The sequence below is a fragment of the Budorcas taxicolor genome, chromosome 9, assembly GCF_023091745.1.
Source record: "Budorcas taxicolor isolate Tak-1 chromosome 9, Takin1.1, whole genome shotgun sequence".
Classification (NCBI taxonomy): Eukaryota; Metazoa; Chordata; class Mammalia; order Artiodactyla; family Bovidae; genus Budorcas; species Budorcas taxicolor.
This window is the reverse complement of record NC_068918.1, coordinates 79,846,812-79,862,972: the sequence shown is the minus strand read 5'-3', so window position 1 is coordinate 79,862,972 and position 16,161 is coordinate 79,846,812. Positions and strand designations below refer to the sequence as shown.

Below are 16,161 nucleotides of genomic sequence, written 5' to 3'. Positions count from 1 at the left end.
CACAGTTAAGTGATGTTGTTAAAAGTAACCTTTGAAGGGTGTAGAAAGGAAACGTACAGAGAAAATAAATGAAGTTCATCAAAGTGTGTATTTGGAAAATGATAACAGAGTGAATGTACAAAAACTGATCTCCCCCTGCCCTGGACCTGCCCCTCATACCCCCCAGTAGACCGTGTTCTGTGGGCTGGTTGGAGCAGAACCACTCAGCACTTCCATCCCCCAGAGACCCAAAGAGTGAAGTCGCCTTCTCCACTGAGGTGAACGTGGTCCAGAGCAGCAGCTACTGCACCTCTGGAGACGTGAAGGATCTCCAGAGACCTCAGACCTTCCCCTGGGAGAATACATAGCTACCTCCCCGACTGTTCAGAGCTGGTCCATGTCCTCAGTCAGGGCTGTGCAATAGCAAAATGCATGTGATGGGAAAAGCCAGGCAGAGATGACCCCCCAGCAGAGTTCCTTGGTCATGCTCCCTCTACGTCAGCTGTCATCCAAACTGTGTGAAACTCATTTCCTTTCTTCTAGAGTCTTCATTTTCTCTTAATGTTTGGGTAGAGTCTATTTTCTTCCTTCTCCTTTAATTAGACACTCATGCTTTGTTAAGGGATTGTTAAAAAAAAAAAAAATTTCTTGGAGGAAAGAAATAAGAATATTGCCCAAAGAGAAACATCTTTTTCTTGGGAAGATAAGAATATGGTTTCCTGGAAAATATTTGTGAAACAGAAATTTAAAAGGAAGACATAAAATAATAGAAATGCACTATATAATCTCCATCTTGAAAACGTTATCCCTGTTGTCAGTACATTTGATGTAAAGTAAAAGTAAAGTGAAAGTCACTCAGTTGTGTCCGACTCTTTGCGACCCCATGGACTGCAGCCCACCAGGCTCTTCTGTCCATGGAATTCTCCAGGCAAGAATTACTGGAGTGGGTTGCCATTTCCTTCTCCAGGGGATCTTCCCCACCCAAGGATCGAAACTGGGTCTCCTGCATAGTAGGCAGATTCTTTACCATCTGAACCACCAGCAAAGCCCCTTTCATTTGATATATTGGTGAATAAACTGTGTAGATTTTCTTTATCTTATAGGTATTTTATGTTAAAGTTTTTATTTTTCAAGTACAGAGCTCAGCTCTGTTCAAACATTAAAGATTACCACCATATGTGATATGGTTGCAACATTTAAAAGAGGTACTTTTTTTTTAACAGGACCTCAGACTTAGGTGTGTTTCACTCAAATAATTAGTTATATGGCTTTTTAAAGAAATCATATGGGTTACACTTATAAAGCTCAGTCACTTTTGGGCTTCAATCCTTAACTGTAAGGATGTTTTCCTTCCTTTGTGGTACAGGTAATTTTCACCAGAATCACAGGAGTTCAAGAGAAACAGAAAGACTGAAATAACAGAGAAGCTGTGGCCTTGGATACGGAGCCAGTGTAGTATTCATTCTGGTTCTGTCAGTAATTAACTGCAATCATAGGTAGGTAACCAAGATCACCTCTCTGAGCCTCAGAGAGGTTATAAAATAAAAACATTACAGTTTCTCCACATTATTATTACAAGAATTAAAATGGGTAGTAAAATCCCTGACTCATAATAGATACCACATAAATGTTCATTCCCTACCATCATTTCCAGATCTAGGTACTCAATCTAGTAAAATTTGTCTTGAGTCGCAAAGTGCTAGCAAATAAAATAATAGTTGTTTATAGTGCCAAACACTTAGCTGAGGATGGCACTCTTAAGATCCTTTTTTGTCCATGATGGATTCTTGCAGTATCATCAGAGAGTGCAATATTCACACCCTGATCAAATTTCAAAGGATTGGGGAATTTATGAAATTGAGAATTGCATCCTATCTCTCTCTCACCATCTCCACCTCCCTCAAGAGATACATTGTTCAGTGAGGAAGTTGTAAGTGGCCCTGTGGGGGCCTATCTTGCTTTGCAGTCACATCTTTGAGGCAGGCACAGGTGACAAAGTGATGTTGGTGTGCATGGATCAGTCTTTCCAGACATTTGATGATTTCATAGTCAGGAAGAGCAAGACTCATCATGTTCAAGCCCAGCATCTGAGAAACCACCTCCCTGAAGTCCACCAGCTGCAATAGCAAACAGAACCACATGAATCGAGAGAACAGACTGCAGCAACACTGCCAGATCAAAGGCAATCCAAACACCCGTGGAAAACCCAGGTCTGCATGAGCTAGCCTAATTACTTACTCTCATTACTCTTCAGTTAATTCTCTCATTTATAAAAAAAGATGAAGAAGAAGAAAGAAGGGGGTATGGAGGAGGCTAGCCTACAAAATTACCTCTAAAGTCCTTTCAGACACCAACTTTCAGCAATTTCATAACCGCTTTTCTTTTTATTTACTTTTAATTGGGGGATGATTGCTTTACAATATTGTGTTGGCCTCCGCCATACATCAACATGAATCAGCCATAGATATAAGTATGTCCCCTCCCTCTTATAAGTATGTCCCCTCCCTCCTGAACCTTCCACCCACCTCTCACTCCATCCTACCCTCTAGACAACCACTTTTATGATGAGATAATTAATGTGGTAGTAGTAGTAAAGTCACTCATTTCTGTCTGACTATTTGGGACCCCATGGACTATAGCCCATCAGGCTCTTCTATCCATGGGATTCTCCAGGCAAGAATGCTAGAGTGGATAGCCATTTTCTTCTCTAGGGATCTCCCCAACCCAGGGATCAAACCTGGGTTATCTGCATTGCAGACAGATTCTTTACCATCTGAACTACCAATTAATGTGGTATCAGCTACCAAATCAAGAAACCCAGTTCAGCAACTATAAAGGAGACTCTGGCCTTGATAAGATTTTGTTTTCTCACTTCCAGGATGAATGAGCAACCTACCTACCTACCTCCCATGCCTGTTCTGAAGTTCAGATCAAATGAAACGATAGTCGACTGTGTGTGTGTGCTGCACACTAAGAAATGCTTTACAATTGTTGGTGTGGTTGAGTGTGTCACATGATAAATGCTTATGCCCTGCGGCATTGACTGGGCAATGAACCTCTTCAACTAAAGGAAAAGCCAATGGCAGAAGAAGTATGAGCTGATGAATATGGAGGACTTCTAACTGTTGATCAAATCGCATCACACGGATTGCCGTTTCACAGCACACTGGACTCTCTGGGACAATTATTTGTCCATCACAAAAGGAAAAATGGGAGTTTGGGGCCAGAGAAGATGGACAACATGTGACTTATACCCCCTCAATTCTCACAGACTGGTTGCTGTGATTCTAGCCAAAAGCAGTAGTAGATCTACTAGAGATGGCCAGACGACCCCTTCCATTTCAGAAAAGGTGTGAACCAATCCAGAGACAGATGCTCCTCCAGGAGGAGTGCCGTCCAAACATCATCTCCGTGTGCTCATTAACTTCCCAAGCCCCTTCCGATGCTGAGTCCAACATGGGAAACCAAACACTCTCTCCAGCCTAATCTCCCCAGTGAAAAGCTTTCCTCAAACTTTTCCACCCTTCTGAATATGGCCAAAGCCATTAAATGCTGAGAAGTTCCCACTGAGACCACTCACTCTTGGAGTTTGGCCTTCCTCAGCTCTGCCTGACACATGAGCCAAAGCAGAGGCTGCTAAAGAGAAAAAATATCCTGGGATCAGAGTCCTCACTGTGCCCTTTTGGGCTGCAGAGAGCGAGCGAGATGAAAGCCAAAAGCAGGGGTCAGGCTGCCCAGGACATGTTTCTTTCTGCCTGACCTCCTGATGGGCTCACCAGATAACACCCCGCCTTGCACCCAGCGGGCGCACAAGTTCTGTTTTATGGTTTCCATCTGGGCTCGGCCAGCCATTGGGTCTGGGTGCCACTGTTTGTGATTTGGGACCATTTCCTGCAACTGATCTCTGCTGGAGATAAAATTTCCCTCCTGAGGCTGAAGCCCTGGATAACGTAAGAAGATCTGGGATAACTCGAACTTCAGAGGCAATCAGCAAACATAATAAAAAAAAAAAAAACCTCTCCATAGCCAGAACCTGGCTTTTCACAGGCTTTCCATGGCTTTGATAAGAATGTCTTTTTCTTTGCTACAATTCGTGCCATTAAAAGGTGAATTGCTTTTCTTAGTGGAGTAAATCATAATGGTTGTTTTGATGCCAAAAAGATGGGAGGGGGCAGATATAGATATGTTGGAATTATGTAGAAAGCCTAATTAAATGGTTATAAAGAGATACATGAATAATTATCACGCTTTTGAATTGTTTTATCTTTCCAAAATAAGGTTTCACCCCCAGATTTCTACCCACCTGCCTTTCTCTCTTTTCTGCTTCTTCCAGAGATTTTTTTAGTGTCTTCATTTCACTGGTTACAACTTCTAGCATGTTCCTGGCCCTCTCTTTATTCTCCTTAGCCTCATGCTCTGTAGTCTCCAGTTCTGATTTGACAGACAGCAGCTTTTTCTCAGCTTTCTCCTTCATTTTTTCCAGTTTGTCTCTGGATTTATTTAGGTCTTCAATGGCTTTGGTCTGTTCCAAAGTTTTAATCTAAGAAGTCAAAGAGAATGCTAATAATTTTCTCTGCATTTATTCAGGAAAACTGTATAAACAAGACAAACCAGAAGTCAATGAAATTCACTTAACAACTTTTTAAAATAAACAAACAGTGGAATGCAAAATGATGTAACTGCTGTGAGTAACAGTTGGCCCGTTTTCAAACTGTAAACACAGAGTTGACCCATGACCCAGCGATTTCACTCCAAGGTGCATACAAGAGAACTAAAAACTTATGTCCACAAAACCTGTGCATAAATGTATCTAGTAGCACTATTCATAATCACCAAAAGCCTGAATATCCATTAATGGATGAGTAGATTAAGAAGATGTGGTATATCCATACAACAGAGTATTACACAGCAATAAAAAGGAACAATGTGCGGATACATATGACAATACAGATAAGCCTTGAAAACATTATGCTAAGACAAAAAAGTCAGTCACAAAAGACCACTTATTGTATGCTTCCATTTATAGGAAGGATCCAGAAAAGTCCAGGGGCTGGTGGGAGTAGAGAATGAAGAGTAACTGCTGACAGAGACAGGGTTTCTTTTTTGGGGTGATGAAAATATTCTGAAATTAGATAGCAGTGATGTTTACACAATTCTGTGAATATACTAAAGACCACTGAATTGTACACTTTTAAAAGAGTGAGATTTATGGAATGTAAACTACATCTTGATAAAACTGAGATCAGAAAGCATATTTACAAAGAAGCCTCTCAGTTCAGTTCAGTTCAGTTCAGTCGCTCAGTCGTGTCCGACTCTTTGCGACTCCGTGAGTCGCAGCACACCAGGCCTCCCTGTCCATCACCAACTCCCGGAGTTCACTCAGACTCGCGTCCATCAAGTCAGTGATGCCATCCAGCCATCTCATCCTCTGTCGTCCCCGTCTCCTCCTGCCCCCAATCCCTCCCAGAATCAGAGTCTTTTCCAATGAGTCAACCCTTCACATGAGGTGGACAAAGTACTGGAGTTTCAGCTTCAGCATCATTCCCTCCAAATCCCAGGGCCGGTCTCCTTCAGAATGGACTGGTTGGATCTCCTTGCAGTCCAAGGGACTCTCAGGAGTCTTCTCCAACACCACAGTTCAAAAGCATCAGTTCTTCGATGCTCAGCTTTCTTCACAGTCCAACTCTCACATCCATACATGACCACTGGAAAAACCATAGCCTTGACTAGATGGACTTTTGTTGGCAAAGTAATGTCTCTGCTTTTGAATATGCTATCTAGGTTGGTCATAACTTTTCTTCCAATGAGTAAGCGTCTTTTAATTTCATGGCTGCAGTCACCATCTGCAGTGATTTTGGAGCCCCCAAAAATAAAGTCTGACACTGTTTCCACTGTTTCCCCATCTATTTCCCATGAAGCCTCTAAAAAGGATCAAAAGGAATTCCTTTGAAATAAATTAAGCAGTGCATATGGGATGGAAAAGCAGAAAGACTAGCTAGCAGAGCTCTGAATTTAGTTCTGAGCCTCCTAATAGTTCAGACAAGGCCAACGGTCATAGTCTCCGAGAAAAAGCAAGAATTTGTGTTTCAATTTTATTGAAAATCACTTAAAGGTAACATCTGAAAGTAATAAAAATAAAAGATACCAAATAATGAGTGTGTGCTGTCTCCTCCCTCCCCCTTTCATTACATCCCTGCTTTCCTAAGAAGGAAGGATAATTTCTTGCTGCATCTACTCCCATCCTGTGGTTCCCAGGGTGAAGCTGAATAATGGGGAGAGTGTCAGGGAAGAAGAAAGCCTGAGAGACTAAACTGACCTACTGAGAGAGGAATGGAAAGAGTCTCTGTTAAGTAGGCTGCAAAAACTACTCTTGGAAGAAACTTGGGAGGATGGAAGAGGGACTTGTGAGATGTAGGATGCCATGTAGGGAGGAAACCAAAGAGAGAGAAATGGAAAAAAGACGCTTTAAAACATTGCCACTCTTGAATGAAATCCTCCTTTGGTTTTCTTTTTTTTTTCTTCTTCTTCTTTTTTTTTTTTTTTTTTTTTTGAGTAACAATAATAAAGCAACCACTATCATTTAGTTTGTCAGACAGCTGATTGTTTATTGCTGAGGGATTTTGAGACTGTTGTGATTTCCCTAGACTGCATTTGGACGCTACCGTTAGAGATTAAAATCTTGACCAAGTCTTGGGGTTAGAGTGCATCTTCACAGAGACTAAGTTCCAGAATTATGGTGTAAGGAGCACAAGCTGACCTGATCTAAACTCTGAAGAGTCCTCCAGCACTTCTGGAAAGTCAGAGGAATGGTAGAAGCTATTCTCAGATTGGATTATGACACGCTATGGAAGAAAAGTGCCTGCTTGGGATACTGCTGTCCAGATGGAAAATCATCAGGTTTATATTGTCTGGGTGACATCATTAAACTGAGAAAGCTTGAGTCAAATGCCTAAACTGGAAACTTGTTTTTACCTACCATCATACACACACACACACACACACACACACACACACACAACTTCTTAAGAAACTAAATTCCTTTCCAGGCAAAGAGGAAGTTGATGGCAGACATGCTTGCACAAGTTCAACATTTTTTTACTGGTTTCATGAAGGAGAGAGGAAATCCCTTGGGAAACTGACAGCTGCTGTGGGACTTGCAATTGAGAAGGTATGAGAACAACTGCTACAGCTTGGGAAACATGGAGGGAATAAAAGCAACGTCGAAGGGAAGGGGCTCTGAGTCAGTTTTCTAGTCAATGAAATAGCAGCAGTAGAGCAAGCATTCACGACAAGGAAATGGGGGCTGACCCTGGAGATCATTCATCAATTCCAAGTTATCAAAATCCGTATTTGAATATAGATGGTAAATCAGTACGAGTATATTGCAATATCTCAGTGTTGATTCCTGGGTGTAGCTATTTTACTATGGTCACACAGAAGAATTCTCTTGTTCTTAAGAGATATCTGGGAAGTATTTAGGCATGAAGTGTCATGAGGTACTCTCAAATGATTCCTCTCTCTGTCTTTGTCTCTTTCTCATTATGCAAATTATAACAATCAGGAAAATGTTAACAATCTACATGAACAGTAGAAGAATGTCTGTTATGCTATTCTTGCAACTGTTCTATAGGTTTGAAATTTTACAGAATAAAAACTTGAGAAGGGAGCTTTCCCAGGCATGATTGAGGCGTGTGTAAAGTATCCTATCAGTAAAAAATTGTGAATATATATGTACATTTATTTATTAATTTACTATATGAACAAGAGCTCTAAAAATACATTCTGTATTTTTTCAAATATTTTACAAATAGGGGACGTTAGATGGGCAAAATCAGTATCAACCTTAAAACAAAGTGATCTCCCTTTCACAGAGATACCCTTCACGTGCCAACAATCTCAGGGCAGCAGAGAAAATACAGGGTAAAGAGAGAAGTTTCTGGGATTACTACATGGAATTAAAAATGTTGTATTAACAGAAGAGGAGATATATTCAGCCTTTCTGCTCAGCTTGGAAAAAACATTTACAGTGGGCCATCTACCAAAAGAGATGGAACACAGCTTGGAGAGTTAGAAGCACGTAAATCAAGTCCTAATGAGAAGAATTTATAGCCAAGAATTTCTCAAAAATATGAGACTTTATCACAGTCCTGAGGGCTGCCTGAATTCCTGTTGTCAGGGAGCGAGTTACAGAGTCCAAGCCAAACCACCAGGACAGAACTGGGAGCCAACTTTGGGAAGGCGTTCTCAGCCTCCTAAGGCAAACAAGATTGCTGGGAGGGGAGCAGGGCAAATGGGTTTCTTAATCCAACTAAGGGAGCTTCTCAGAGTCAGCCCAGAGTTCAGTGAGAGTCTGTGTCCCTAAGTTTTTCCCAGTGGGTCTGAGATGGTCATAAACAGGACTGATGCACCATGCAGACCCCAGCCAGGATGGATCACATTCTGAGAGTTTCTCTTCTGGTGAATAATGTATCTGGCATCTGCCTCCTGGAGGAAAAGCATTTCAAATCTGGCGAACGATCCTCTCTTGTGTTACAAGGGCCAAAGGCCCTGAAAGAAAAGGTGATTAAATTTAAAATCTGATCTGTTGAATCTGCAAGAGGATCTACAAGCTTCACCTGGAGGGTTTTCTGGAGATTGTACAGAAAATAGGACCCTAAGGTTACAGCCACTATGGAGAACAGTATAAAAGTTCCTTAAAAAACTAAAAATAGATCTACCATATGACCCTGCAATCCCACTCCTGGGCATATATCTGGAGAAAACCATGATCCAAAAGGATACATGCACCCCAATGTTCATTGCACCACAGTTTACAACAGCCAAGAAATGTCCACCAACAGAAGAATGGATAAAGATGTGGTACAGGTATACAATGGAATATTACTCAGTTACAAAAAAGAAAGAATGCTATTTGCCACAACACAGATAGACCTGGAGATTATCATACTGAGTGAAGTAAATCAAACAGAGAAGAAATATTGTATGACATCCCTTACATGTGGAATCAAAAAAGAAACGATACAAATGAACTTACAAAACAGAAAGAGACTCACAGACAGAGAACAAACTTAGGATTTCCAGGAGGGAAGGGATAATTAGGGACTTTGGGAAGGTCATGTACACATTGTTATATATAAAATGGATAATCAACAAGAACCTACTGTATAGCACATGGAACTCTGCTCAATGTTATGTATTAGCCTGGATGGAAGGGAAGTTTGCAAGAGAGTGGATATATGTATATGTATGACTGAGTCCCTTTGCTGTTAACCTGAAACTATCACAACATTGTTAATCGGCTATACTCCAACACAAAATAAAAAGTTTAAACAAAAAAACAGGACCCTGCAGAAGCCCTGCACTGTACGGGCACTCTTTAAAGGGGGTGGGACAGGACAGGAGAAGGGTTGTCCAGGGAAGCTGTATCCCTCCGCAAAGAACCCCAGAGATTTTGCTAGGCGGGAACAGTAGCAGAAATCAAAGGAAGCTGTTCTACTTTGCAGGCTGAGTTCACCGCCACTCCCCCACCTCACCCAGGAGGTCTTTTCTCACAGGTTCTGCTTGATGCACACATTCAAAGCTGGGTAAGTCCAGGGCAATTCAAGGTCAGTGAGTCAACATAATCAGAGCTCAGTTCATGATTGGTAGGTTAGGGGAAAAAATATAAACTAAGGTCACATGGGCTGGATTGGAGAGCATTCTGAAGTGTGGGAGGAGCATGGGAAGTAGAGTCAGTAAGCAGATGAGAGCTTTGCTGGTGGCTGAAGATTCTTATTCCCTTTGAATGTGTCCTTGAGAGACTACCAAAAAGATAATGGTTGTTTTCCACTAGTTTCTGGTTATCTGACTACCGATTTTTGGTCACAGCTCCCTACTAAGATTGTGTCCTGTGGTACAGTCTGAAACCTCTCCATTGAATATCTGGTCTTCCTTTTTTTATTACTTCCCAGAATAAAGACCCATCTAAGTGAGCTCCAGGGACTAAGTTCCAGCCAATGAAGACTAAGAAGTGTTGTACTCTTCCTGGAAAACGGCTACTGGCTGTCCTTCCACCTTGCTTCCTGCCTCGTGCCTGGAATGAGGCAGAGCCCAGGTAGCTGGCTTGCCCTAAGAGGTGGTCTTGAGGAGGAAAGTTATTGCCAGGAAAGTAAAGCAGAGAAAACAAGCCAGGATTAGTGATGACCGTGAAGCTATCCTCCTAAACATGGAATGACTACGTCCGTGCTTTCTTTCAGTGAGAAAGCAGCAAACATCTCTCCTGACCAAGCCACTGTTGTGCGTTTCAGCCTTTTCAGCTGAAACTAATCAAAACTCACACCAGCTATGAAGCAACTGGCATTTCATGAGTTATGCAAAGAACTGGAGTCCTGCCACCTGTTTCAGTCCCTGCATTTGCATTCGTGCATAAGGCTATGCTTCTGCCAATTAGTAACACAACTTTAATTATCCTAGGTCAATGAAGAAAGAGCAAAGATAGAGTTAATACATAAATAATGTGTTCACGCCAAGTGGAGGCCACGCTGCGTCATGATATATGTACAAAGCATCTGCAGCAGCAACATAAAGGCACATAGTAGAATAATTCACTCTGTGAATTGATAATTCACTCTTAGGCAACACAAACTGTCCATATGTCAGAACCAAAAGAGCGCATACCACACACAAGCAATTGGTACTATGCGTTCTTAGTAATGGTGATTTCAGTGAAATAAAATCTAGCATAGTGAATTAATATTGCCCATCTTTAAATAGATATTTATTTCTCTGGCTGCACCAGGTCTTAGCTGTAGTACTCAGGATCTTTAGCTGTGCCATGTGGGCTCTAGTTATCTGACCAGGGTCAACCACGATCTGACAGGCCCCTACATGGGGAGAGCAGAGCCTTAGCCACTGGACCACAAGGGAAGTCCCCAATATTGCCAATTTTTAAATTCTAGTTTTACACTTTGTTTTGATTTGTAAGTTGATTTGGATTTTATAGTGGTAAACATGTAATGAGATTAAGAAATTTCTATATAGTATTAAGTTTGTACGTATGTAAGCAATATTAAAATAAAATTACTCTGGCTCAGCACAGGAAGGGGAAATATAGACAATATATTTTCTTTCAAAAACAGATTTCTACAATGCTTATGTTTACCTGCTAAACTAAAATTTAGTAATTTATCAGGAAAGGTCCGCTTTTCCCTGGTCTAGAATTCAGGAGGAAATTTAATACATGGGTCTTTAAAAGAAAGGTTTGAGTAAGCTAGGAGTCAAAGTCTTCGACAATGTTTTGCAATAGACATAGAAACACATTAAAAAAAAACTGGCATGCAAATTTTCAAACCAGACTTATTCATCATAAACAACAACAAAAAAATGGAAATAATCCAAATGCCCATCAGATACTGAATAAAAACATAGTATGTCCATACAATGGAATATTATTCAGCCATTAAAAAGAAATGTGATGGTTAAGTTTATGTGTTGGTTTGACTGGGCCACAAGGTCCAGATATTTGGTCAAGCATTATCATGAATTTTCTGTGAGGGTGTTTCAGCATAAGATTAACATTTCCCTTCCGTAATGTGGGTGCACTTCAACCAATCAGCTGAAAGCCTGAATAGAAAAAAGACAGACTTCCCCTGAAACAAGAGAACTCTTCCAGCAGACAGCCTTTGGACTGGCTCTTCCTGGGTTTCCAGCCTGCTGGCTCATCCTGCAGATTCTGAACTTGCCAGCTTCTGTAATTATGTGGGTCACTTCCTTAAAATAAATCTGTGTGTATGTGTGTGTGTGTGTGTGTGTGTGTACACATCCAATTAGTTCTGTTTCTTTGGAGACCTCTGATTAATACAGGAATGAAGTACTGATCACAATATGGGTGAACCTCGAAAACACAGAAAGAAGCCAGAGGCAAAAGGCTGCAGCTCCATAACTGTATGGTTCTATTTATATGAAATGTCCAGAATGGGCAAATCCACAGAGATAGTAGCTCAATCAGTAAAGAATCTGCCTTCAGTGCAGGAGACCTGGGTTCAGTCTCTGGGTCAAGAAGATCCCCTGGAGAAGGAAATGGCAACACACTTTAGTACTCTTGCCTGGAAAACCCCATGGACAGAGGAGCCTGGCAGGCTACAGTATGTGCAGTCTCAAGAGTCAGACACGACTTAGCAACTAAATCATCATAGAGACAGAAAGTAGATTATTGATTTACAGAGTTTGAGGAAAGGATGAATACGGAGTTTTGTCTCTTGGGTTTTTGGGGTTTTTTTAGGGGGTGGATAATGGACAAATTCTAGAACTAGGGAATGGGGATAGTTGTACAACCTGTCAATATATTACACCAAAAACTACTGAACTTTGTACTTTCAAAGAGTGAATTTTATAGCATATAATTTCAATCTCAATTTTTAAAATAAAACACATAGAAATGTAGTCCAAATGATTGTTTTGGATTTACCATCTATAAATGGTGAAATTAATTCTTAATTGAGTAAGAGTGTCCCCCCCTACCCATGCAAAAAATATGTCTACGAGAACCTCAGATTTTCAGCTTATTTGTAATAAGGGCCTTTGCAAGTGTAATTAAGAAGCTCAAGGTGAAATCATCTTGGATTTGGGTGGGTCCCAGATCCACTGGGGGGCTTCTCCAGTGGCTCAGATTCTAAAGAACCCACCTGCAATGCAGAGACCTGGGTCTGATCCCTGGGGTGGGAAGATCTCCTGGAGGAGGGCATGGCAACCCACTCCAGTATTCTTGCCTGGAGAATCCCCATGCACAGAGGAGGCTGGTGGCTACAGTCCATGGGGTCACAAACAGTCAGACACAACTGGATGACTAAGCACAGCACAGCACAGCAGATCCACTGGAGCTGGTACTCAGCACTGAGTATAAAGCTTATTGTTTAAAACGTAGACCAGAACAGGTTATAGGACATAATTACCTCTAAGATTTTCTCCTTGATGGTGAAAGAATTGAAAGAAAAGTTAAAAGGAACTCATTTTTCACTTAAGGATTGAACATTATAGAATACTCCATCCTGTACCACCTAGAAGCACTGTGCACACACCAGTGCTGTGTGCTCCACATTTGAAAACGTTGCTTGCAATGTTGACACTGGAATTGGAAATTCTCAAGCCAGCCACGGTGACCAGAAACACAACTTGAATAATCACATCATCCAAAGAGCAAAACTTCATTATGAGAATCAGGCTCTCTTGTGAAAAGGTTAAGTGGAAAGATGCTTGTAAATAATTAAAAATAACGCACTGAAAAAATGATGAAGACCTAAGGTCTAAGTCACTGAGACCAAAAGGGAACAAACTATAGACACAGCCCTCAGTTTCCACTTGCTACTTCCTGCTTCCGCTCTCTGCTATCGCTAGGGTGAGTCCTCAACGCTCTGGTTCACAGGGTTGTCTTGGGCCAGGCGTCCTATGGCCACTCTCACTACACTTAGCCAGGATCACGACTTAGGACATCTGCCCCAGAGTCTCTGATGGCGGGTCACTGTGTCCGTCACTTCAGAGGGTCACCCCCGCCTGCTCCCACAGCACACCATCCCTCTCACATCTTTAGCCACCTTCCACAGTCCCCATGGGCGCAAATGGAGCTTCAGGCTCTGGAATGGGTGCAGTCTAGGCCCGCTGCCCCAGCACTCCTGCAGCCTCCGCCAGCCAGGGTGGAACCAACTGCATGCTGACGTCAGAGATTCTCCCCATACCCACCAGACACACACCCTAAAGGTCAATTTCAAGGTGTGAGCAGGGTGTCCAGGATACTTACCTCTGACACTTTCTCCTCACCCAGGGACCCCAGCAGATGCTTTCCCTAGCTTCTCCTTCCTTTACATGCAAATGTGTCCCTTCCCCTGGGCTATGTCTGCCCTTCCCTTCTCTAGGGAAGCAAGCCTCTGTTTAGCTACCTCGTTCTGATGCCAGAAGGGCTTGGAGGAGGGAGGGGGGAAGAGCTAATGACTCAGAAGGGAAAATCGAGTGGGAACTATGCCCTAAGATATGGTTCTGCTACACAGATTCAACTGTTGGCTTTATTCCAAATTCCTTTTCCCAACTAATCTGTCTCCAGACTCAGAAACATTCCATTTCAGAGCCCTCATCTGCAGAGAGGAAGGACATCACTGTTGCCAGTATGCACGATGGGTGTACCCGCCAGGGATGCCAGTGTATATGAAATTAACATATTATTGCCAGGGGTATACACACGTGACATTTGAATATTTTTATTAAATCCGAAGTTTTCATTTCACTCTTCTCTATACTCATTAGAAGTCAAAGACCTTGAATCCAGGAAGCACATGGCCCCAGCCTGTCTGCCCTCTTCCCTGCTTGGTGTGACAATATCCCAAAGCATAACACACACCCTACTGCTGTCTGATCATTCTCAGCGAACACTTGTGTGTATTCATTTTCTCATCTTCTCTAAGCAAATGCCAATGCAAAAAAAAAAATCTATATGATTCCTAATATCATAGTCACCCACACTTTGAAGAAATGTTTTTATTTTCTGTACATCACATCACCCCCTTTTTACTTGATTTTTCATTCAGCAACTACGGATGGCTTCATTTCAGATATTGAAGAGACACAAAGTTGATCTACCCTGCTGATCTGTGAAATTTGTTGCATTTTCTCACAGCTCTAGAAAATCAGAGAAAGTTTTCAGCTTTTTTTTTTCCCTAGTGTGCCCCTTATAAGGCTGTCACTCTTTTCCATAAATTTTTATGGAAACACAAACAGTGACAAGGAAACACAGCTGAGCACTTGCCTTAAGTTCGTTGGTGTCAGCCAGTTTGGCTTTGAGCTCGGTGTTCAGCTCTCGACACACACTCAGCTCTTTCTGCAGCCTCTCCACCTTCTTCTGCAGCTTCCTGATGGTGACATTGGCCTCATCCCGCTCCACCATCACAGCTGAGCGCACCTGTTTCTCCTGCTCCAGGTGGGCTATTTTCTGCCGGAGGAGGTTCATGTGCAGCTCTTTGCTTTCCAGTCTTTCCTTCTGAGTCTTTAGCTGGTTTGATACAAAAAAAGGATTTTTTTTTTTTTTAGCTGTGAAATTCCATTCATTTATTTTTTAGGTTTTTAAATTTATTTAATTTTAATTGCAGGATAATTGCTTTACAGTATTGTGTTGGTTTCTGCCAAACATCAACATGAATCAGTCACAGGTATACATATGTCCCCTCCCTCTTGAGCCTCCCTCCTACCTCCCTCCCCAAGGGATTTTTTAAAATAATCATTGAATAGTCAGTAAATATAAATGAATTCCTTAGATAATATTGATCTTTATCTATACTTCAATAAGACTAATTTGTAAACCATCAGAAAAAGGTTGTTGGATTCCTTTCCCTGATTGCATTTTTTTAATCCCTATTTTTCCAAGAATTAATTTGGTAGCTGCAAAGTATGAGACAAAAGAGCCACAGAAAATGCACCAAGGAGTACGCTTTCAATGTCCCATTCCCTCCAACATGATGTGCATCATAATAAAAATGTAAAATTACTTTTAAAACTACTAAAATGAGCTTATCAAGAGCAGAACATAATAAGACAGACAAAATCCTCTCCAACATCCCATGGCAACAATGCTCACACTGGTCTTTTCTGAAAGAAGATACAGTGCAAATTAGCACCAAATACCCAGACCGACTAATTTCAACCATTTAGAAACAGGTTCAGTGGCACCAAACATGGGATTTGATATGTTTTTAACATAAGCTACATGAAGGAGATCTTGAGGAAAGCTTTATTTATATATTGAAGATTTTAGAAATAGGTGTTAATTCACCTTCAAGAAGGTGTTATTTCATTAGTGTCTTTATAACACACCAGACCTATACCATCCTCAAACCAAGCAGAATAAGGTCTGCACTTGGCACTTAGCATTGACAGTCAAACTTAATGAAAGAATTGAAATGTTTTTTAGAAAAAGATTATGGACTCTAAAAGGAGAAAAAAATCCTCTTGGCCTTCACGTGTCACAATTAGTGAGTGGAATATTAAGTATAGGAACCTCATTCATCTATTACAGACACTGAAAATTGGAATCATGTAGAAATAAAGAATCTTAGAGCTAAAAAACATCCCATTTTCTCCAATTATATAATCTGCATTAGTAAAGTGTTTGAAAGTGTGAAGAACTTTGTGAAATACGGGCTTAACTATCTTACCAAACAGGGA

At 41.4% G+C, this 16,161-nt stretch overlaps 1 protein-coding gene across 1 annotated transcript in view; it reads right to left on the bottom strand.

Annotated features, from left to right (window-relative positions):
* Positions 1 to 1,895: 1,895 nt before the first annotated feature.
* CCDC170 (coiled-coil domain containing 170) overlaps positions 1,896 to 16,161 on the bottom strand; it is a 91,427-nt gene continuing 77,161 nt past the window's right edge. Inside the window, exons 9-11 of the mRNA XM_052646065.1 lie at positions 14,750 to 14,992; positions 4,283 to 4,519; positions 1,896 to 2,096 (exon numbers count right to left, since the gene is read on the bottom strand). Coding sequence (XP_052502025.1) covers positions 1,896 to 2,096; positions 4,283 to 4,519; positions 14,750 to 14,992 — 681 coding nt within the window. The remainder of the gene's footprint in view (positions 2,097 to 4,282; positions 4,520 to 14,749; positions 14,993 to 16,161) is intronic.